Source organism: Hippichthys cyanospilos, chromosome 7, assembly GCF_059441005.1.
Source record: "Hippichthys cyanospilos isolate Australia breed blue-spotted pipefish chromosome 7, RoL_Hcya_1.0, whole genome shotgun sequence".
NCBI lineage: Eukaryota > Metazoa > Chordata > Actinopteri > Syngnathiformes > Syngnathidae > Hippichthys > Hippichthys cyanospilos.
Genome location: NC_142375.1, coordinates 5,742,183 through 5,766,312, shown reverse-complemented (window position 1 = coordinate 5,766,312; position 24,130 = coordinate 5,742,183). Strand labels below are relative to the sequence as shown.

At 38.5% G+C, this 24,130-nt stretch overlaps 3 protein-coding genes across 3 annotated transcripts; all 3 read left to right on the top strand.

Moving 5' to 3' along the window:
- Window positions 1–3,925: 3,925 nt before the first annotated feature.
- On the top strand, window positions 3,926–12,770 carry sp6 (Sp6 transcription factor). The gene is made up of 2 exons (XM_088419668.1): window positions 3,926–4,090; window positions 9,054–12,770. The coding sequence occupies exon 2, from the start codon at window positions 9,174–9,176 to the stop codon at window positions 10,077–10,079; it is 906 nt and encodes a 301-aa protein (XP_088275794.1). The 5' UTR covers window positions 3,926–4,090; window positions 9,054–9,173; the 3' UTR covers window positions 10,080–12,770.
- A 2,155-nt stretch (window positions 12,771–14,925) lies between these two features.
- Window positions 14,926–20,412, top strand: cwc25 (CWC25 spliceosome associated protein). The gene is made up of 9 exons (XM_088419616.1): window positions 14,926–15,086; window positions 15,231–15,403; window positions 15,496–15,732; window positions 16,064–16,133; window positions 16,272–16,420; window positions 16,648–16,720; window positions 16,806–16,996; window positions 19,256–19,423; window positions 19,689–20,412. The coding sequence occupies exons 1-9, from the start codon at window positions 15,069–15,071 to the stop codon at window positions 19,798–19,800; spliced, it is 1,191 nt and encodes a 396-aa protein (XP_088275742.1). The 5' UTR covers window positions 14,926–15,068; the 3' UTR covers window positions 19,801–20,412.
- A 339-nt stretch (window positions 20,413–20,751) lies between these two features.
- On the top strand, window positions 20,752–23,030 carry psmb3 (proteasome 20S subunit beta 3). Its single transcript, XM_088419485.1, has 6 exons — window positions 20,752–20,893; window positions 21,398–21,582; window positions 21,650–21,757; window positions 21,828–22,005; window positions 22,190–22,284; window positions 22,894–23,030. Exons 1-6 carry the CDS (start codon window positions 20,891–20,893, stop codon window positions 22,940–22,942), a joined length of 618 nt encoding a protein of 205 aa, XP_088275611.1. The 5' UTR covers window positions 20,752–20,890; the 3' UTR covers window positions 22,943–23,030.
- The last annotated feature ends 1,100 nt before the right edge of the window (window positions 23,031–24,130 follow it).

Sequence of the window (24,130 nt, the reverse complement as noted above, 5' to 3'; positions counted from 1 at the left end):
TCAAGCCTAGCATTATTATGTGTGACTTCCTGACTGATTACTGGTATAGTGAGAAAAATGTGACCAAGGTGTGTCCATCCAGCTAGCATATAAACATCATGCCTTAAAACCACCCACAGACCAGAAAAGGGATTTTGAAAATTAGAGAAAATGAAACAATTAGAAATTTCTCAACAATTAAGTTTGTGGTTAACTGGCAGAGAGGGAAAATGGGAGGAGAAGATGGGCGGCATCAGTCGTGCAGACAGTAATGATGGCGCCACTTCTGTTTAACTATCAAAGATGGGAGGCGGTGGCTAGCGAGGAAGTCTTCCTTCGCAAAATACAGGTGTTTGCCACAATCAAAGCACAGCTTGCAGAAATGACTGGTTTTGAAGTTGAAAGAGGAGGCAGGAGAAGAGAAGCGACGATGAGTGAGCCTCTTTGAGGTGCAACATGGTTCTTAACGCTGTGGGCCAACGTGGGATTTTGAATAATTAACAACAATAAGAAGACTTAGCTGTTTACTGTTCACTTTATTTAGCTGTCCTTTACCTATGTATGGCAAGGATAGTCTTGTGCCTTGCTCACCAAAGCCTGGCAAGATGGAAGAAGGCATTGTTCCAAAAAAGTTTCCAAAGTTCCCGAGGGATTTTACATTGACAGTAATATGAGAAATTTTCCATTCTTGATTGAATATAGGTACTGTATACCAAGGTCTTTGGTACTTTATTTGGTACTTAATTTTCATCATGCATATTGTGCTGTTTTTGTTATTTCGTAGAAAATTAATTAAGATGAAAGTCAAGTTAACAAACTGATAAATGGACTAGCTGTTCTTAAACTAAATTTTGGTGTTTCAAAAATGAGCAGGAATAATAGGTTGTATCCCAATGTATGTGAATTTGTCAGTTGATTCAAAGAATCTCCACCAACATGCTGTGACAGGTAAGGAATTACCAGTGGCGACTGAATAAAAAAAGAAAAAAACTCAAAGTAGAAGGTGCGACATTCAACGTTTTATTTTTATTGCCAAACCCTTCAAAGCAACAGCTTGTCAAACTCAGTCCTCTAATACACAAGACATTCAGTAGTTAGGTTTTTTTTTTTTTTTAATAAAATATTTTGTTATAACACAACATTTTATGAATACAAAGGTTTTGTAAAATAATTCACAACCAGAACCAAATCAAGTCAGACATCCTACTATTGTATGTAGTGACTTCAGATGAAGTCAAACCAGCCCTTAGGAGTGTCACCAATTAAAGGATTTTCAAGTCTAAACTATTCACAAGCAGCGATATTATACACTGCTCAGCAGTTAAAAATACGTATCTTGATTCCATGCACCGGAAAGAAAGTTTCAAAATGGTTGCTCATTCATATAACATTATTTATACTGTATGTACAGTATCTATATATACATAGATACATACATACATACATGCATACATACAGTGGTAACTTTTTTATGAAATAATTTGTTCCAGAAGTTACTTTGCAATGTGAATGTTTCGCAAGTAGAGGTACTTTTTACATGTAAATAGCCCAGTCTGTTCCAAACCTCCCCCCAAAATGATCCAAAACCCTTTACATTAATAATATTAAATGTGGCAGTTTATTATATGTACATAATAATAATACAGTTTGTTTGTTTTCTTTGAGATAGAGCTGGTTTATTTGGTGGTGTATGCAGAGAACTTCGCTTAAGTCGTTTTATTTATACATTTTTATTTTACATTTTCAGTGATCAAGGCATCATTTAAAAGTCCACAGGATCAATAATATTTATTTTTTGATCATTCTGAAGATGTGAGTTTTCTTAGGTTTAGTTTATGATTATGCGAAGTACTTCCTGAGTGTTATGTTGCTCAGCATTTTTGTTGACTGATGCTAATGTTAGACGCTGACGTGAGAAGCGACAGCATGCTACTTAACAAGTGATTCAAGAGCCCAAAGTGGTATGTTTGTGTTTTTATGTGGATATGTACAATTTTAGGCATACCTAATGTCAATTTTCCATCCATCCATTTTCTATCACCGCTTATCCTCACAAGAGGGACACTCTGAACTGGTTGGCAGCCAATTGCAGGGCACTAATGTCAATTTTATGTTTCTTAGTTCGACATTGTGAACTGTTGGTGCAAAATGTGAGTGTAGTTTGTAAAGATGAAAATTGCAAGACCACAGTAAACATCAGAGGCAAGGAACTCGTGTCTCTCGTTTGTGGACAAGCTGGCATAATAAATTCTAAAAATGCTTCAAAACCTGTAACAAATACTTATTAGAATTACCAGTTTGAGCAACAGAGGGTTATGATGACATACAGTATTACATTACCAGTCTTGTTAGAGAAAGTGCTGATGTCTCGTGTCTCATTATCATAAACCAACAATTTTTGCCTTTTGTATCCTGAGTTTTCCTCTGTAACAAGACAATATTTTTCCAAAGAGGCATTTCGTAACCTGAATTGATCGTAACAAGAGACACTTGTAATTAGAGGCACCACTGTATATTTAAAAAAAAAAAGTGTTTTCTCACTCACCTGGGCGGTAGCTCCTTCAATTTCGGGTCTTCTACCAGTTTGTCAGTCTGGCTGTGGAGGTCTCGCAGGTTCCTGGACTGGTTATTCTCCACCACTTCTGGAAGTGCCTCCCATCTTCATTCTGGGACCTCTAATCCATATTTGGTACAGATGTTACGGTACACTATTGTTGCAACCTATTATGTTGCTCCATGTATGCCCCGTCAGCCAGCATCTTACACCCTGATGTGATGTGTGCTGTATCGTGTCTGGGACTTATTTGCAGAACCTGCACTCGGGATCCTGTCTGATATGCTACTTGTTGAGCCTGCTCTCGATTGTTCTTATGTTTAGAGCTTTTCCTCGTGTTGCCATGATCAGGCCCTCTCGGCAGTCTTTCAAAAAAAAAAAAAATCAAAATCCATTAAACCATGGTACAATTTTAATTTAAAAATTATATTCACCAAGGTTATTCACTGGTGAGAGAACTTTCGACCTGACTTGGGCTTATAGATGTTTTTGAAAAAGCATACAAAAAAATACTAGGAGGCTAAAATATTTGGAATGGATTGTCAAAACATGTCGACTTTCAATGTGCCGTTATGCCATCAACGCCTTCAAACTGGAGGTATGAGAGGTAAACCCTGCCGATGTCGAAATTTATCTGCCATTAACATATTGAAAACACAATGTTTTAGCATGCATTTCCTCCAAATTTTCCATTAATTATTTCAACTGCAACTCGCAAACAATGTGCAACAGTTATGACACATAAAATATTCCCATTTCAATGTCATGAATATATAAATACACAGCGTAATTGCTTTTGCTTTTAACACATTTTTACAATTTGTGTACATAAATGGAAATGCAAAGTTCTTGCGATGAATTGTGGGACTTGTAGTTAACAAAAGGCTTCGATCCAAGAACTAAATGTCGCAAAAAGCTTTTATTTTGCTGCAGGTGATCATTTTATTTCATGCATCACATAACATTATACCTATTCCCGTCTGCAAAATCTGCAGCAATGGATAGTTGTTAACGTCAGTCTGTTCCAAGTCAGCCCAAGGTGGGTGATAATGAAATATTGAAACAACCAGGGTCGCTCACCATCTTCACTCCCCCCAAAAAGTTAAAGATGCATTTTTTTTGTCAAACTGTCTCCACTCCGTTGCTGCAAATTAATGCACAAGGTATCTTGTAGAATATGCATTGTCACATGTTTTTTTCGAGGGGTTCTAATCATTCATTTAAAAAAAGCATAACGAGACATCTCAAACAAAAAGAGGGATACAGTAAGTAAAACAGTATAGTCGAAGGTTCTTAAATACAGGCGAAGGCGCGCTAGCAGAGGGCGTGGCCTTGTCTCAGTCAATACGCACGAACTGCTAAATTTGTCACTCAACTCCGAGCGCAGCCGAAGTGCACCATCACCTCGCAAGAGCCATGTGAAATATGATGAGGATATTTCTCTTCTTTGGACATTTTTCGACGCAGAGAAAAAGCAGAGCTGTACAGATCCCGACTCGTTCAACCAATGTGACCTTTCCTGTCGAACAGCACGGCGAATGTTCAAATTCTTAACAGGTAACGCTTGAATTGGGGTCTTTTTGACGATCGCTTGGATTTAAGATTCATCGATCGTTTTTGAATGACACTTCCACCTATCTATTGAGAGAAGTTGACTTCGGCCCCAGAGAAGAGAGTGTTGTCAAATAAGAGACTTTGCCTTTGGAAACTTAAAAAGCTTACCACGGAAGCCGATAAATACACTGTAATTTAAAGCTCTATTTTTGGTCAAAGTTTGGAGGTCGTAACTCTTTAAACAGAGGAGGCAGGAGGAGGCTTCTTGTGAACCAAAAGAGAACGTTTGCGAAAGTGAAATTAAGATTCAAATCCATTACCGCGGTGTTTCTTAATCTTGTCAAAGGTAATTAAACCCACTGGTTTCACGTAACCCTTCTTTAGTGAAACATAAAATGATTTTTTTTCCGTATGTTTTTTTTTTTTTTTTTTTTACTGGTGCACAAAACCAGACGTTTTGGAAAAAAATAACAACAGAGTCCTGCAAATCAGTCTGAATTGAGCTGCTGCCTTCGAGAAACTAGTTGAGATATGCGGAGCTTCACCTAATTGGAAAAGCTCCTCTCATGTCATTTTCCAGCAATGTCTGTTTTTTTTCTTCATTCTTTTATGTCCAACATCCTCGAAAAGGACTGCTCGCAAAGCTATGTTGTAACAAATGCTATTTGTTACTTTCTTTTTGCTCGAGAGTTTACGGATTAAAATATTAAGAAAGAAGTCAGTACTAGTCAGATTTAGCAACCTAAAAAGTCGTACAATTCACCTGTATAATTTTTTCCTCAATAGATTGTAACTAACATGGACTTAATATTTTTTTTTACATCATATGATGCTCAAAGCACTTATAGGATGAATAACCCTTCAATGCCAGAAGCTGGTGGTTTTAGCCACAAATCGTCACCTTCCATCCATCATCATCTTCATCAACAACAACACTAACAGAAATTCTCTTAAAATAGGGCATGGATGGGGAATATCTTGCTTCTCCTGATTTGTTGCCTCATTGCCGTTAATGCTACCTGCCTCACATTCCTCCCTATTGCTGCTGTCCCTGTTTTTCCACCTTATACTGTTAATCAAGATCTCAACCGTTTTTGTTTATTTTTTTATGTTGTGCCGAGTATTGAGTAAAAGTAAAGTCATCAGTAAAATAATTACTCTGATATGCTATAATATTATACAGCATAATATAAAAATATAACACTCAATAGCACAGACACCTAATAGACTATCACACCAGCTGGTTTTACGGGTGATTTTAGCCACCTTCGTAAAACAGTGGTTGTTAAGTATATTTGACAGGACTGAGTCCCCAGTGTCCATGGTGCAGCAGAGATTAATTGTAGGAGTGCCAAAGTATTTGTTGTTCCTCCCAGCACTTTAATTATACCTATTTATGTAACAATGTAACAGTTTGCTTGAATTAGTTAAATTGAATAGGCTAATTAAAAAATATACCTTATTTTAAGACCCACCTATTTGATAGAAGAAACAATTCAGCCTCCCAAAATACCAAGTTAGCTTCAAACGATTAAAAATATTTGTTATAATACTTAATGAGTAAAATGTTCAATATTCACTTAAAGACAAAATTATACTTTACTTCCTCCTGTTGTTCATTTCATCATGAAGAATCAAAGCAAACCTGCTCTCTTAAAAAAAAATAAAAAAATTGCGATACTTGGCGTGCATGTGTATGACGGGAACCACTCACAGCCCACACATCAACAATGAAATACATTTATAGCGGTATCATACACAGAGGTGTTCTCGGGTACATTTTATGCACCACTGACACAAAATCAATAAAAATGAACAATTGTCATTGGTCTGAACAAATGTTTCGCAACCTTTTTTGAGCCAAAGCACCCATGTTTTACGTGCAAAAAAAACTCACAGCATGACACAATAAAGCAAAATGACAAAAAAAAAACAAAAAACTGGTGAATGCACCGGTGCCAAACTGTGACGCGACTTCACCGTAAACTCAGAATTATTATATTATAACTTTCAGACAACTTCAGAGAAATTGTATAATTTACTGTAGCACACCTGATGATCTCAAGAGACTACCACAATGGCTGAACTTAAAACTTAACTAGCTGCCCTCAATCACCCAGAAATGAAAAGTATATTTGACTGTGCATGTCAACCTTTCAATAGTTAAAAAAAAAAATGTACATGTTGTACTGCTTATGTATATTTTCTACAGGTCTGCCTATGTTTTCACCCTGCTGAAAAGTTTAGATTTTATAGTGTTTGATACTCAGAGCAGTAATTGCCATGTGTGCCGTTAAGGTCCACCTCTCTCGTAAACGCATTTACCATGACATAACAGTTATTTTCTATTTACATCTTGATGAGATAATAAAAGTCTGATTTCACCTCCTGATCAATAGGGAGTGTACACTAACTAGTGCACACGGATATTTCCTCCTCCTAACGGCCAGCTTGTAAAGTGGGGGCCTTGCTGGTTCTTGGCCAGGCAGGTTTTATGTCCACAGCTCTGTCATTGCATTGCCCCATCATCCACTTCCCAGTCAAAAACTCCTATTCTCCCAGCCCATCAACCCCACCCCTTCTCAAGGTGCCAGCTGTTTCTTTCAGTGTTCCCAGCACCTTGGAGTATAGTAAAGGAGGATGCTTCGTTTGTTTATTCTCAATGACAGAGGCATAAGAGTGACTATTCCTACATGTGCAGGAGTCACATTCCCCACAAATTACAGAGCAGTTGCTGTAGCTCCAGGCCGACATGAAATAAATCACCTTGACCCAAAGCACAGCACCTTTCATTAGAGAATTCCAAACTAATTGGTTTACAATTTCTTTGCTTGTAGGATAGGATACATCTATGGGTGACCGGACCTTCAAGAAAGAGGAGTAGGTCTTTGTTGACTCAAGAAATTAAGATGGACTGAGCCAATGTGTCAATGTCAGTCAGCTTGACGCCACCTGAGTTTAATCCAGATTTGTATGCCTGTATCAAAGCCGTTGACCAGACTAGTTTTTCTCAAAGTGGGTCCGGGGTCCGCGGCCTGACTGCAGGGGGTCCGTGAAATAATTTGGGTGTTTTGGAACTGACTTTGGTTGATCTTTTAACAGTTACAGATACGTGCCTTGTTCGGCTTAGTCAGTTTGTTGGCGCCCCCTCTGGCCGCTGTGTGATAGTGCATTTTGTGGTGGGGTAGGACAGTATGCAAATGTTTTGCATTGATAATCATACTCGTTTGCATCTAATCAACGTTTTGCACTGAAAGGAATATCATTTGTAATTCGTTTATATGATTGTTAATCCAAGAAATTTGTGTACACTTAGTTAGATTTACAATTTTTGCATATGGAATTTACCTGAGTTATGTTTGGTTTAGTTTCTTTTCTTTACAGTTTTACAACATAAATGAGTGAGAGCTGTACTCTGACACAAGTAAATTTAAGAAGAGTTACATTCATATGTTGTTCGCTGTCTGTCTATCTAGATAGAAGCCAATGTAACATCTAGGAAGGACAGAACATTGGGTTATTGATTTTTTAAAAATATACATATATCAGTATATATATTTGTGTTCATCTTATCTTATTTAAAATTGTGAAAGTATTCAATAAAGCAATAAATTCAACCAATTTCTTTTTTTTTTAATGTAAGACTTTTTAAATTTAAACTTGCGGTCAAATTGAATATGTTGCTGAATAAAAAGGGCTCTAGTGTTTGGCTTAAATGATTTTGTTTGTTTGTTTGTTTTCACAAACATTTACAATGGGGGTCTTTGAAAGATTTGCTCTCTAAAAGGGGTCCCTTGACAAGAACGTTTTTCTTGGAGACTGTCCTGTTTGCTATGTCAGATATGGTATTATTCCATGTGACCTTCAGACCAAGATACTTAGCTTCTAAAGCTTTGGACTCTTTTACTGTTTCCTGCTATAAAAGTAATTGTAGATTTTGGAGGATGGGGGTGTGGTGGCAGTCAACAAGATTGTTTGGAGTAAGGAATTTATTGTTGGGAGCCATGCGCAAGTCCCGCCAGCTTTCAGCTTGTCGTCGGTTTCCGTAGACATGTTGCACTTTAACAAGCTTTGTGTCACCTTTATAAAAGAGCCCCTCCTCTTGCAGCTGACTGACATTTTTTCAGGTGTCGAGAACTGTTCATAGCTGGAATGCTGCGAGAGTCAGGGTTACAGTAGTGCTTGCCCCTTATTGGATTCTTTTTTTTTATATTGTTTGACTTTCTACCAATGTTTGTCATCACTGCAACTGGTGCTGCCGGTGTGTTTGAGTTGAAGTGTTTTACAGGACCTCTTTTGTTTGTTGCCTGGAGGCATGTGATGTGTGATGGGTGATAAATCAAGTGTGATTCATAAAAACAGGTTCTCCTGTCTGCCAAGTTTTATCTCCTCACTCCAAACCTCAGAGACGTACAAATAGATTTTGGCCCGCAGCCATACCTCCCTGCAGCTTCTTCCTTTACCAAATCGCTCCCCTGTCAACACCTCCCCCTTTTCCCTCTTTCCCTTGGTGTTCCCTCCTCCCACCTTACCAGCGTTTATCTCCCCCCATAACTAACTCTACACAGGACCAATGATGTTGTTTTCTTAAAGCTTTTCTTTGACTCTTCTCTATGGGAAGTACCTGGCAGCGGATACATATGGCAGGCCTGTGCCTGGACATGTCTGTCTCCCCCTCTTCTCTGTCTGCACGGCTATGTAGTGAGAGAAGAGCAGTATCTGTGGAAATGACGGAGGTGTGTGTGAAGTTTGTTGTTTAACTGTATTAAAAAGGATTTGGGCATCAGTGACTACATATCTGAAGTTTAGAAATGTCAGCACCACAAAGGCATACACTGCTTAGTTTGGGGGGGGAGGGGGGGGTGACCTCATTGCTCATGATTTTGTGAAGTCACTGATGGAATGTGTGTAACAAATAAAGCACTCATGTTTTAGAGTTAATTATTTGCCCTCTTTCTGTCTGCAGGTTTTATAGTGTGCCGCCTCCCCACCATGTGGTAATCACCTGAACAGCACAAAAAAGTAGCGAACAACAGCTTGAGCCAAGGGCTGATCTCATCTACAGCAGTGCACCTGCGACACTCACATGGCCCACCATTATGAACCCTGGTTACGGACACCGCCATCTAGTGGCAGCACAGACGACATGAACCTCCAAACCTGGTGGGACTTCCAGAGGGAAGTTCAGTCTGGGAACTGGATCGACCTCCACACAGGGCAAGGTTCTGACTTAGCTTCTGTGAGTTCAGGGACCACCATGGATCTGCAGTCCGCTTTCGGCTCCTACGATTCTGATCCGCAACTCTGTTCCTTGCCACTAACTCCACATTTACCAGCACTGCACTCACCTAACATCTTCCCTCCGGAAGGCTTCAAGATGGAGCCGCTGGCTGCTGATATCTTGCAACCAGAACCTTTCGCAGTGGAAGAACCGCGGGAGAATTTTGTCCCGCCCCGGCCAAAGTCCCAGAGGCGTTCTTCTTCCAGAGGTGCCGGCCAGGCAGTGTGTCGATGTCCTAACTGTGTTCACGCGGAGCAACTGGGCCACAGCACTGACGACATCAGGAGGAAGCACATGCACAACTGCCACATCCCTGGATGCGGTAAAGCCTATGCGAAGACCTCTCATCTGAAGGCTCACCTAAGATGGCACAGCGGGGACCGGCCGTTCGTCTGCAACTGGCTCTTCTGCGGCAAGCGTTTTACACGTTCTGATGAACTGCAGCGCCATTTACAGACGCACACCGGTAGCAAGAAATTTAGCTGCGCGTTATGCCCCAGGGTGTTTATGCGCAATGATCACTTGGCCAAGCACATGCGTACACATGAGTCCCCAGCAGGGCAAGGGGAGGAGGGTGTGAACGGAGATGACAAGGTCTTTGATTCCCCCACACCTCAGTCATCATCAAACATGTCTGCACTTGACATGATAGAACCTCCGCTGAAGCTGAAATGTGAGACAGACCCCTCCATCTGCAGTGTAACTGACTAGTCTCGTCCAGCTAATTTCATTGCTTTGTGAATTTTGTTTGAAGCTTGAGCTAAAAAGTTGGACCACCTGTTGCACTTTATGTCTTCAGTTTTCGACTTGAGCTGTACAGGGTTTATGGTAAAGGCCTCAACAGATGGAAGCTGCTTTTGAACAGAAAGTGTTCGTCTATGGCTCAGTAAATAATTGATATTGACGTCCTTTGACTCCGTGATTAACTCCAAGAGCAATCTGACCTATGCCGAGTTTGAACTGTAAGCAAGAGTGTCCTTGATAGTTTTAGTAGGACTTTCATTTTTATTTTGGCTTGTGACAACAGTTTCAACATGGTAGAAAACGTTTTTAAAAAGTTTGATTTTTTTGTGTGTTTGTTTTTTTGCTTGTTTGTTCATTCACGGAGAAAGGAGTTAGAGAGTTACTCCGCCTATCTGAATTTAAACCACACATACTATAAATGGGGCATCCTCTGCACATAGACCAGGGGTGTCAAACATACAAAATACGGATTCAGCTCGCAGGGAGGTTTATTTCGGCCCACAAAATGATTCAGTGAAGCATTGAAAAAAAAAGAATAGAATTGAAGGCATTAGTCTGCTGTATATAATACTGTACTGCATGTGTCAAAGGATTCACTCAGTTGTGGTTCTGTCCGATCGCTTCTTTTACTGAAAGTAAACTAGAAAAAATCCTTAACAAGCGGTCTTCCCAAGCTGCTGTCAGCAGCGTCTCACGCTAATGCTCAATAACAACTGACTCAATTCTCCTCCACTGGCTTCCTCGTGCCTTACAACGAACATTACAATATGCAGGAATTCTCACTTTTACAAGCAATCAGAAAATCTGCACTGTAACTGACAAACCCAAGTGACCAATTGCCAAATAGCTTGCTCATCACTTCAGTGATAAAGTGGAACATTTGTCTTAGCATTTAGCTTTATTGTGCTACTGCTCAGCGCAGGGTACGTGAAGAGATTTCCAATGAGTGGAGGTCACCATCCAAGCCATTACCAAACATTCAGCTTTGGTCCCTGTGGTATTATAAACAATCAGTCTTTTATTTCTTTTTAAATGGACTTTGTTTGCAGCTCAGCTGTTAGCACATAGCACCAATGTATTTGACATGATGACATGACTTCTTCTTTGTGAGTTTTCTAATGTATAGCATTAAATGGGTGACACCAAGTGTCCAGAATGAGACACTACAGCACCATTTTATTCTGTTCAAGTCTTTGCAGTTCACTGCACTCCTTGCAAAGTTGTACAACCACAACTTTTGATTTGGGTACTTTCCTTACTCTGATTATTTGTATTTCATTTTATTTAATTGTTTATTTATTATTTGTTTTTACAAAATATGCATTTTTTTTAACAAATAGAAAAAGATTATAGAAAATTTCCATTCATTTAAGGCAACTTAAGGAAAAATGCTATATTGTGATACATAGGAAAGCCAAAAGGAAGTTACCGGTATTTTAAACTTCATCTTCATTTTTTTTTTAAATTTGCTTTTCAACTATATTTACAGTTGGCCCCTGCTATTTGGGGGCTAATTGGGACCAGGCCTGTGCACAAAGCAAAAATCTACATATAATTAGCACTACGGTAATTAAAAATGAGTTTGACACCCCTGCTGACATAAACCATGCATACCCAAAGTTTTGCCTGTTTTTCCATAATCATTCTGCCTTGCAAACAAGTAATAGCTCAATTTATTACTATGTCACAGGCATCATTTGATGCTAAACATATGCATTGCTAGGAACACTTTTTGCCTGTAGATCAAACAACAAGAATTGAAGTTGCTACGGTAAATGCATTTCTGTATTGATGAAAGTCGTTAAAGATTTTTGTTTTAAGAAAATGAAGCACACATTGTCTAACAAATACAAACAAAGCCCACAATCGATGCCATAACAATATATACATTGCATATTACGAGTTAACAATGGTCACATCAGGAACTACTTGATCCAAAATTTGCACAATTTTGTTTGAAAATGTTTCACAGTGACTATGTTAAGCAAAAACACCTATTCCGTGAATGTTTTTTTCCACTCAAGTCGAGTCGATCATTTTGTCAAAAAGGTGTTCACAGCTTTTTTTTTATTTCACTCAACCAAAAAAAGGCAAACAACCATACATTTTTTATCAGTCTGTTAAATGGTGCATAAAAATAAAACACACAACTCTTTTTACATTGTAATATTTTTACTTTAGAAAAATACACTGTAGAAAGAATTGGATGAATTACTGATTTTCGCAACACATGGCCTTTGAAATAAAAATCATCATTTTCAGAAATCATTGACTGGATTTTACCGTACGATTGTCTATCCATATTTAAAAACATCTTAAGACCGTTTAACTGAGATGTTGAAATGCTTATTTCAAATACTTACAAAATTTGAAACTAAAGGCATTAAGGACAAGCATGTTAATAAATTATTGTTGACCAAAAAATACTGTACTGACTACCGTAATTGGTAAGTTTACACTATTGCAGTCTTGGAAGATAAGAAACTGAAAAGTGGTTATTAATTGTTGTGTGCTTTTTCTGTACTGAGTAATAATATTTTGTAAAGTAATCATTTATGGTGTTTTATTGTGATTTGAAAAGTAGCACACAAACACATTTTAAAATACATTTTTACATCATTTTAAGGTGTGGCCATTGTAATAAAAATATGGTGATAATGTGGTGTGACATTATTTACTTAAACTATTATTACCCTCTATAATTAATAAACATCTGTGCACAGTACATGTGAATTATTTTACTTTTATTTTTCCATTTAAACATGACCATCACAGGAGAGAATTATTTGCAATATATGCAAAATGACGGTACAGTAATTCTTTCTCTTAAACCTTTCACTCCTGTTGGGACAATGCGTCGCACAGCTTTTCAAAAAAATGGCAGTGGATGAAGGGATGGCATCCCAGCAGTTCATTACACACCTATCTACAGATTCTAGTGGCATTTAGCAACCTTTCCATACCTAACAAGCCAGTTCTGGGCCCACTGTCAACAAGTTAGCTTGTGTTTTAACCATCTATTGTAATACTGCGTAAATATATTCATAATATGTGTTATATGTGTGTGTGTGTGACAATATATTACGCTGATTACTATGTATGTGGGCATTTGGTGATCATTTTCACTTCTGTGGCACGTTTTTTATTGTTGTCATAGAATACCAATGGGACAAAAAATCCCAGGGCCTGTAACCTAATTCATGGAAGTGGGAATTTTTAAACTAATTTTCCAAGTATTCTGTACTTATAAATTAAGTAATATAGGCCACAAGTCAAAAAAAATGGTAGTGAAAGGGTTAAGTAACTTGAAAGTATATCGCACAATTTTTGCATTCTTTTGTATTATGTATGCACTATATCTACAGCATGTATGTAGAGAAATATGCACAGCGCTTCACTTTTTCTAGATTTTGTAACATTACAAATATATTACATATACATATATTGATTAGTCTGCCATTTCCTGCTGCTGAAAATCATCCTCATAGCACGATGCTGCCACAACTGCGCTTCACGGTAGGGATGGCTTTGGCCTGGCGATGAGTGGTGCCTGATTTCCTCTAATCATGATGCCGGGTATTTACCACCAAGAGTTCAATCTTAGTCTCATCAGATCATAAAATTTTGTCTCGCATAGTGTGAGAGGTCTACAAAGAGTCCTGATGGGTCCAAATGTTTTCTGTTTACAAATAGTGGTAGCCACTGTGCTCCTTGGGACCTTCACATTTTTCTGTATCCTTACCCAGATTTGTGACTCAAGACAATCCTGTCTTGCAGGTCTAAAGTCAATTTCTTTGACATCATGCTTGATGTTTGTCCTATAAAATGGGTGATCTACTGTGAGACCTTATGTAAGACAGGTATGTGTTTTCCTAAATAATGTCCAATCAACTGAATTTCCATCCGGTGGACTCCAATCAAGCGGCAGAAACATTTCAAAGATGATCAGTGGAACCTGAGCTCAATTTCGAGCTTCATGGCAAAGCTGTGAATACTCATGTAATTGTGATTTTCTATTTTAAATCAACTAAAAAAATGTATTAAAAAAACCTTTTTTTTCAGATTGTCATAATAAATTTTTGTGTGTAAAATGTCGTGGTAAGAGATTGATTGAATCCAATTGGGAATGAGGCTGTAAAATGACAGAAAATGGACGACGTAAAGCGCTGTGAATACTTTCCGGATGCACTGTAGCTTTAACCAACACGTTTCAAATATGAGAACAATATGTGCGGCAGACATGCATTGCACTTAAGTAAATGAACAAAAAATGTCCCTCGTTTATGGTTTTTCGGGACAGCGGACATGAATATTGAAATGCCCACATAAATAGTAAGCGTCTATATTTGAGCTTGAGTTCATCTAGGTTTGAAAAGTCATGTAAATGACCACACAGAGCATTGGACTAGATTGGTCCACTCCAAAGAAAGACAAGCTGTTGCATAAAAGAAATGGGATAAACCTTCAGTATTGATATGACATTGAAATGCACTAACACCCTGCTAGTAAAAATTGAGCAAAAATGAGTTCTGCTTTTGAAAATATAATGCTCGGGCGGCCTGTTTGAAATTTGTACTTGAATCCAATGACGGAAACAACACTTAGAGAGAGTGTAATGTTGATGTAACTATTAGTTGGCTTGGAAAATGATTGAATTAATGAAATCCTTCATTTTTCACGATAGGGATTTTGGAGAAATTGACGTGGATTAGTGCGAGTGGTTGGAGTCTTACAAGACCCATTGGCGCTTTTTACGCTTCGACTCCCCTCGAGCTGCACCGGAAGCAGCAAATTCCAACCCGGAAACACAACAACAACGCAACACACGACAGCCGAGCAAGTCGCTCGTAGTTTCTCGACCTTCGTGTGAATGTAACACTTAATCACCGATTTTGGAGAAGAACTATAGTCTTCATTTTCTTTGTTTTTGGTAGTAAATAACACCAATTTTTAAAAATGGGGGGCGGTGATCTGGTAAGTGTTATTTGTTGAACGATATCAGCATTAGCATTACCCATTCTTTTATGTTCATCGTCCCGACATTTTCTGAATAAGTTGTTTATTGTCAAGACTCTGCTTGCTTTAGCTATTCAATGAATTCCCTTTGTCTTGTGCTAGAACTTAAAGAAGAGCTGGCATCCCCAGACTATGAAAAACATCGAACGCGTTTGGAAAGCCGAACAAAAACATGAATCCGAACGTAAGAAAATTGAAGAGCTTCAGAAGGAGCTAAAGGAGGAAAGAGCCCGCGAAGAGATGACTAGATACGCCGAGGAAAGCGGTGCCATCAAGTTAGTTCTCACCAAGTCGCCTTTTGGTCATCTCAGAAAACGTCTGAACGTCACTCGATTTGTCTCATTGTCTGTTGTTTACATAATAATAGAAAGAAGGATGATCGTCTGGACTGGATGTACCAGGGCCCTTCTAATCAGGTGTCCAGAGATGAATATCTCATGGGACGTCCCATTGACAAGCAGATAACTGATCAATATGAAGAACCTGAAAGTGGTCCATCAGCAGAGACTGGCCTTCTGCCTGGCTCCATCTTCAGCCCCATCACCGCTACTTCCAGTATGGACATGGCCGCCAAGATCCGGGAAGATCCTCTTTTTGTAATTAGGTAGATCATTGCTCTACACCAGGGGCGTCCAAACTCGGTCCTCAAGGGCCGCTGTCCTGCATGTTTTCCAGGTTTCTTCCCCTCACACACCTGCTTCAAATAATCAGGATCATTATCAGGCTTCTGCTGAGCGTGTTGGTGTGTTGATCTTCTGAATCAGGTGTGTCGGGGAAAGAAACCTGTAAAAAATGCAGGACAGCGGCCCTTGAGGACCGGATCTGGACACCCCTGCTCTACTCGCTTACCGAACATCCTTTTTTTTTTTTTTTTAATTTCAAGAGTAAAAGGTTAATGAAAAGTGTAATTTTACATCTTGTATTTTGTACGCAAGGAAACGTGAGGAGGAAAAGAAGAGGGAAGTCTTGAAGAATCCAGTGAAGATGAAGAAAATTAAAGAAATGGTAAAATGAAATTGGTTATTTTGGTTTTAATTTGGGCAAATTAAGATGGACCTGTAGAAAACAGCAATTCAATTATATTTTCCAACCAAAACTCTTTTTGCTAACTTTTTTCCTCAAAAATTTGTGTAACTGTCATAGCTGCGTCAGAACCTCGACAAGAAAGACAAGAAGAAGAAAAGGAAGAAGGACAAGAAGGAAAAGAAGGGAGACAAAGAGAAAAGAAAAGAGAAGAAACACAAAAGAAGCCACTCAAGTGCGAGCTCAGATGAAGATGATAAGAAAGACAGGTACACAAGTTTGCTGAATTTAAAGGGGGGGATGAAGCCTTGTTTATATACTGTTTGCTTAAAATGGGCAATAAATAGACATGTTGATGAATAATCGCGATTTCAATATTGACCAAAATAATCATGATTATTCGTTTGGCCTTAATCGAGCAGCCCTACTTTGACACATTCTCGTTTACATCAAGATTTTAAATTTTTGAATTTTTCTTTTCTTTTACATCTTTCAGGTCATACTCACGAGATAGAAATTCCTCTCGTGACAAATTTCATTCCCATCATCTTCCTGGCTATGGCCTCCAGGTCAGTCTTTAGCAAAATGTCGTGTCTCACATGTACTTTCAGTGGACCCTATCTCTTACCCTTAAATCTTCTCTTCGCACTTTAGCTCCCTGCAGGCAAACAATACCACTCCTCTTCTTTGAATCACTCGAGACGCCACGAGAGGAGTCGAAGCCGATCTCCAGCAAGAAAAAACGGGGAAATTCACTTCTCTTCCTCACACCGTAGCGACAGGAAGGTGGACACGAGAGCTCCAAGCCCACAACGTTACCAAAGGCAGCATAATCATGTGTCAAAGTAAGACTTGGGGTTATTAGGCTATGTTCACACAGCAGGACTTAGTGCTCAATTCTGATTTTGTTATTTTTTATGAAATCAGATTTTTTTTTGTGAGGTCGTTCACGTTTCCAAATAAATGTGACCTGTATGTGAAGTGTGTTAACTATAAACGGCCCAAAATTGTCTCACATGCGCATTGAGGACACGTGCCGTCACACAGCGGGCGTGCTTAAAGTTTTTGTTTATGTAAATACTTGTCAATCTCCAAAAGGCCCATACCAAAGCCAGTATATTTTCAACCTGTTAAATTTAAGGCGGAAATTGAGGAGAAGGCTGTGCAGAAGAGCTTGTGAGGAGCGAGCGAGCGAGAGATACAAATACACCTCACTCGCCCTCCATTGAGTTATCTCAGCCTCTTCTGCTATTTTTTTGTTTTTTTTCCAACCTGCTTCCGCTTTTTCAAGTGTAGAATAGTGACCTTTGTTGCTTGTTAGTCCCAAGTGGGTCGCATGAACGCGACCTGGCCATTCAAACTGAATTCACATGACAAAAGATCGAATACGGATCAAATTTAGGACCACATAACCAAGAGGCCTGGGTCGCATTCATTTTTTTTTTTTTTTTTTATCTGTGTCTTTCACATTGCCATTTTAAAGATCAGATTCAGGTGACATAGCGGCAAACAAATCGGAATTGTGTCACTTCAGACTGCTGTGTGAACATAGCCTTAGTATGTGTACATACGCTCAGCGCTTGCATACTCTACTTTGGAACCTCCATGACATCAAGCTTATTTTTGTCATGGTCCACATGGTTTCCTTCAGAACACCCGGACTTTTAAACAAAGAAATTGACCTTGACATTACAGAACTTTTGGAGCGGAGTGATCTCTAAAACATTTTGGGGTGCTTGGATTATTTTGAGAGTGAAAATGCTTAAGGGGCAAATGCGGGCTAGACACATCTATAACTGCATTTATGTGCAGTCAGTAACCTTCAAAACTCTAGTCCAGGGGTCGGCAACCCACGGCTCTCGAGCCGTCCTCGTGGCTCCCTGGAGCTTTTTCAAAAATGTTTGAAATTGGAAAAAGATGGGGGAGAGAACACGCCTCTCTCCGCCAAGACGGTGAAGGAAAGAACGATTAAAATGGCAGGCAACATCACCGATCAACAAATTAAGGACATTAATTCAGTGCCAGCATACTCCGTTGCCTGTGATGTGTGATGTGGTCTTTATTGAACAGACTGCGTGTTTATGCAGGTATGTGGCTGATGTTTTATTTTTATAAATGCAGGCTGTGCTTATTGCGCTCCATTGCCCAGATAAGGGGCACGTTATGCAAGTTCCATTTTGTTGTTTTTTTTTGAATCCTCATAAGTATAAACTTAAAAAATCTGCTTTATTTAATTTCATCAAAGCAATGAAACATAACTCATTAATATTGTAATGAAGTTAAACTTGAGGCGGCATCGCACAACAGAGTAGTCATGTGGTGCGTCATTTTCGACAGGGTGTACTGCAGGAAAAATAAACCTTTAATCATGTAGCCTCATTATGTATTTGTAGTTAACTTAATCATTTTGATAGTAGGCTAATATAGCTTTTATAGATACATGCAGTATGTGTTGCCTTCATTATAAGGTTTTTAATTTTTTTGTGGCTCCAGACATATTTGGTTTTTGTTTTTTTTGGTCCAATATGGCTCTTTCAACATTTTGGGTTGCCGACCCCTGCCCCAGTCAATCGTATGATGTTGCCACTTGCAAAACATTATATTCTGCCTAGAGTAAACGAAGAGGGAAAAACACAGATCCATACTTTTGGAGCGAGAGGAAAGTGTGTGTCATGATGTTATCTATAAATTGTGGTCTCGACCGGGGGGTAACACTATTAAGATAACGCTCTTTGCTAACATAAGTACACAGAGGCATTCTGAATGTTTCAGAAACCTGACATTTTTGACATTAACCGGAATGACAAATAACTGCGAGGAAATAACTGTATGTAAACATCGTCAAGGTGCACATTATTTCCTGCAACCATTGGCCTGTGTGTCACACATTCTCTTTGACTCCCCCAGCCGGTCACGGTTTCCTTTAAGGCTAACCCGCTTAAGATAATGACTTGCCCGTCATTTCCCATCTACTGTGTAGGAATGTGTGGATGCCACTGATTGAATAATGTTATTATCTGTGAATGAAAAAAAGATTGTAATACTAATTTATCATTCAACAGCATTTAATTCACTTTTGGATTGTTGTCATGTTTACCTTGCAGAAAGCTCTCTGCAGAGGAGCTGGAGAGGAGGAGAATGGAGATGATGGACCAGGCCAAGAAGAGAGATGAGGACAGGGAAAATAATGTGAGAAGATACAGGAAGCAAGATGAGCAAGAGAAACAGCGGGAAAAAAATTCCAAGCATGACCCCCATGCTGGTTTTATCCAGTACGTATTTTTATATATTGTGTGTGTGAACACACTGTATATACACAAACACCATCTCTCTCTCTTTGCGCTTTCTTTCTCTTTTTCTGTGTTTTTAACCCAACATAGATCTGGATTTTTAAATATAATTTGAGCATTTATGTTAAACAGTTCCATGCCTGAACAAAGATCATCTTACTGTTGTTGCTGTCAGAGGAATATCTAATGTTAAATGGTGGTTTTTTTTTTTTTTTTTATCCAATAACACCTACCTCCATTCTTGTAGTGACATGAAGTTAGAGAGCGCTGCCACATCTTCTTTAGAGGACAGAGTGAAGAGGAATATCCACTCCATTCAAAGGACACCAGCTTCATTGGACAATTTTATGAGGAGATGAACACGAACAGCACTGTACATACTGATTAAAAATGGTAACATGGCTTAGGCAACATAGTCAAATTTATTTTATATACTTTGTAATGTGTGTGTTTACATTAACAAAGAGACAATATCCATGCAAAATCCATTTTTGATCCTGTGCAAATATGATAATTTTGTAGAAGACCTTTGCCACTTTGTAAATGTTGTAAAGTACCCCCCCCCTTCCAATGTTTTCATCAAGTAATGGTTTCATATTTTCCTACAAACAAACAAAATTAAGATGTTATTTCCATAAGTTGTTTTTGTTGAAAAAAAGAGAAGAAAAAGTCTGTTGTTTGACTTCTCGACACAAATGTACCTCATGCTCAAACATTCATGCAAAACTGTTCTGGGGTCACAGCAATATTAATCATTAGGAAATGGCTTGATAAAGTAAACTTCTTTTTTTGTTGTACTGTATTTACCTTCTTTGGTTGGTAAATTAATGTTAAGCAACTTTAGTTGAACAGAATTGGGAAGAAATGCTAGCCATGTACATAATGTTTAATAAAGCCATCTGACAAATGGATAAAACCAGTTGGTTGTATGAAGTCAGCTTTTTAAAATAAAAACTATGAGAGTTTTCCAATGTGTTTGGTGACCTTTATATTTTTCCCCCTAAAAATTAAATGAACTCTACACATTTTGATTGTATTTAGTAACAATTTCTGCTGTATTTTAAGTACATTGGAATAGTTTATTCAATTTTAATAATTGTGAATAGTATAGACTAATTCAGTATTCAGCATAATGAGTAATAGTTTTTTTTCCCCATCTATATTTATCATACTTTTATAAAGCATTTTAACCACATCTTTGACGGGAGCCAGAGCTGTTTCACTTTAACGAACCTCAAAGAAACTATGTTGACAACGAGACGACCAATGGAGTTGTTCCTAAGGAGCCAATCATATTCGAGCAGTCGGTGACATAGTCGAGCAAGTTTGTCTGAACTGAGCGTTGCTGCAAATTGTGTAGTCACCCCTGGGAAGCCTCTCAGTTTGAAAAGCCTGATTTGACTCAATCCATAATTCTGTTTGTGACAATTGGACTACAAAATCTTCACAATGGTAGGGTCAGGCAACATTATTGAACGACGGGGTTGAAACTTGATCCTAATTTGAAGTGTATTGAGGTGCCGGCTATGCTAATGATATTACGTTTAGCATTTTCCGTGAAGCGTTGCCGCTATAAGATTGCTTTGTTATTGTGTACTCTAGGTTAAAAGGGAATCTACTTTGTTATTCCCGAAATGTTTAAAAACTTGTAGAAGCTATTGGTGCTCTCTCATAGCCGATACATCGTTACCTTAGGAAGGTAATGATAGCTAGCATGATAAATCAATTGCTTGCCGTACTGGAGTCTCGTTACGTTTAGGTTGCCTTTGTTTAAATGTAAATAAATAAAGTGCGGAGTACTTATTTGGCAGTGTGAATATTAAAATGCATTTGATGTATTATTTTATCAAATGAATAATGAAACATATGTTTATTCTTGTCTCAAATTTCCGTATGAATTATCTAGTAGGTAACATAGATAATTGTCAACTTTCTCCTTTTTACTCCTCCATGCAGTCTATTATGTCCTATAACGGAGGGGCTGTCATGGCCATGAGGGGGAAGAATTGCGTGGCCATAGCATCGGACCGCAGATTTGGCGTTCAGGCTCAGATGGTCACAACCGATTTTGAGAAGATCTTCCCAATGGGCGAGAGGCTGTACATCGGACTCGCCGGGCTGGCCACTGATGTTCAGACAGTGTAAGTGTGCGTAACAATTTGAGTGACGTCAACACCGTCATCATTTTTGCTAATCTAATGCCTACAGATCCCAGAGGCTTAAATTCCGATTGAACCTTTACGAGCTGAAGGAGGGTCGCCAGATCAAACCCAAGACTTTCATGAGCATGGTGTCCAACCTACTGTATGAAAGAAGGTATGTGTGTTTCCATGGCTCCACGTTAGTCTGAAAAGCTGCGTCCACACAAGATGATTTTCCTTGACAGGTTCGGGCCCTACTTCATCGAGCCTGTGATTGCCGGGCTTGATCCGAAGACCTACGAGCCGTTCATCTGCTCTCTGGATTTGATCGGATGTCCCATGGTGACGGAGGACTTTGTTGTGAGCGGGACCTGTTCAGAGCAGATGTATGGCATGTGTGAATCTTTGTGGCAACCAAACTTGGTAAGTTGTATGCCGTATGAGGTGATTTCCCACCCGCAGTAAGGGAAAATGTGTCATTTAGAATGCATTTTAAAAAAACAAAAAAACAATGACATAGAGGTCCATGACAGAGATGCTGTGCAAATGATTATGACATAACAGGCGCTGATGGTGTTGCACATTGAAAATTGTTTTCCTCTCGCAGGAGCCTGAGGACCTGTTTGAGACCATTTCTCAGGCCATGCTCAACGCCGTTGATCGGGACGCAATCTCCGGCATGGGCGTCGTCGTTCATGTTATGTAAGTATGTTAATACATTGGAGCGTCGGCGTCAAACCCCCATTTCTCAAGGGCCACCATCCTGCATGCTTTAGATGTTTCCCACCTTCAACACACCTCATTCGATTGGCCAGCTCATCAGTAAGCTCTGATGCACTCTTTCAGTACCGTGGCCGAGAATTTTTATCATGTAAAATTCTTAAGTTGTGTGCCAGTGACAAGCATTCTTATCCACTATGTTTTTTTTTCCTCACTTTTTTTGTGTCAAAAGTCACTGTTGTGTGGAAAGCACAGCTTTACAAAAAGCTACTTTTCTCCTTTTGTCCAAAACAGCCCTCAAATGATATATTTTCAATGATTACAAAAAACGGAATAAGGTAGAATCTTACTTTCTTTTCTGTTGGCCTCAAAAGATGCGTCAAACTGCTTAAAATCGGCTTGCATTCTCTGGGTTGCCTTTTCAGATAATGCTTGGCACTGAAAGAGTTAACAGTCATGGTCATTTGAATGTTTTTGAGGAGGGGAACATCCAAAACATTCATGATGGTGGCCCTCAGGGAACAGAATGTGACACTTGTGTGTTAAAACAGTAGAAGTTGCTGTGATTGAGAGGTTCATCTTCTCTTACAGAGAGAAAGACAAGATCACCACAAGAACCTTGAAGGCTAGGATGGATTAAAACGCCACACATCTTAAATGTTTATATGAAACAATGTGTTTTCCCACTTTATATTGTTCAATAAATAAACTTGTTTACACAGCCTGAATTTTTTTTTAAGTTTCTCAGGGTAACTAAATATAAACCTGAATGTAAATGGTCATCTGAATAACTAAATTTTTGTGGAAAACCAAATTTTGTCAGTGGTTCAACTAAAAAAAAAATAAAAATAAAGACGTAACTGTCTTTGATGGACTGACCAAAAAAAAAAAAAAAAAGAGTCAAGTTCGAGGAAATATACGCTTCAACTTCATTTCATGAGCTGGGTGAGGCGCATTGTTTTGACTCTTCTGAATGGCTCTTGGTTGAAGGAATGGAATTTGAGAAATGGCAAATATATATATATATATATATATATATATATATATATATATATATATATATATATATATATATATATATATATATATATATATATATATATATATATATATATATATATATATACTGTATATGTGTGTCTGTGTGTACACAGTATACCAGGGGTAAGAAACTACAGTCCTGGAGAGCTCCAAGTACAGTATATGGTGGCTTCTTTCTTATAACACAGCTGATTCAAATAATCAGGATCGTTTGCAGGCTACTGCAGAGCTTGCTAATGAGCTGATGTTTGAATCGGGTGATATTAGGATACATTAAAACATGCTGTTTTGTAAGGAATAAAATCGCTGTTTAAATACTTTGCACTCGCAAGTTTTCATTAACTCTACACAAAATAGAGTAGAACCCATACGAAAACAATTCAAACTCAACACAATTTAGAGTCGTACCCATAAGAATTGTTAAACATGCATACGTCTTTTGACAGCGATCTTACGATAGGCTTACGGCTCTTAAGAACAGGGTAGCCTACCCCTTATATACATCGAATGTCAAAAGCCGAAATCAAGAAATACAATCCATACCGGTTTTTAATATTTCCTTTCAACCAAAACAACTGATAAAATGATTACCTCATCAATATGCGTCACGGAATCCTGAGGATTTACTTGAATATGCATTTACAGTCAATCAATCAATCAATCAATCAATCAATCAATCAATCTATCTATCTATCTATCTATCTATCTATCTATCTATCTATCTATCTATCTATCTATCTATCTATCTATCTATCTATCTATCTATCTATCTATCTATAGATAAAAA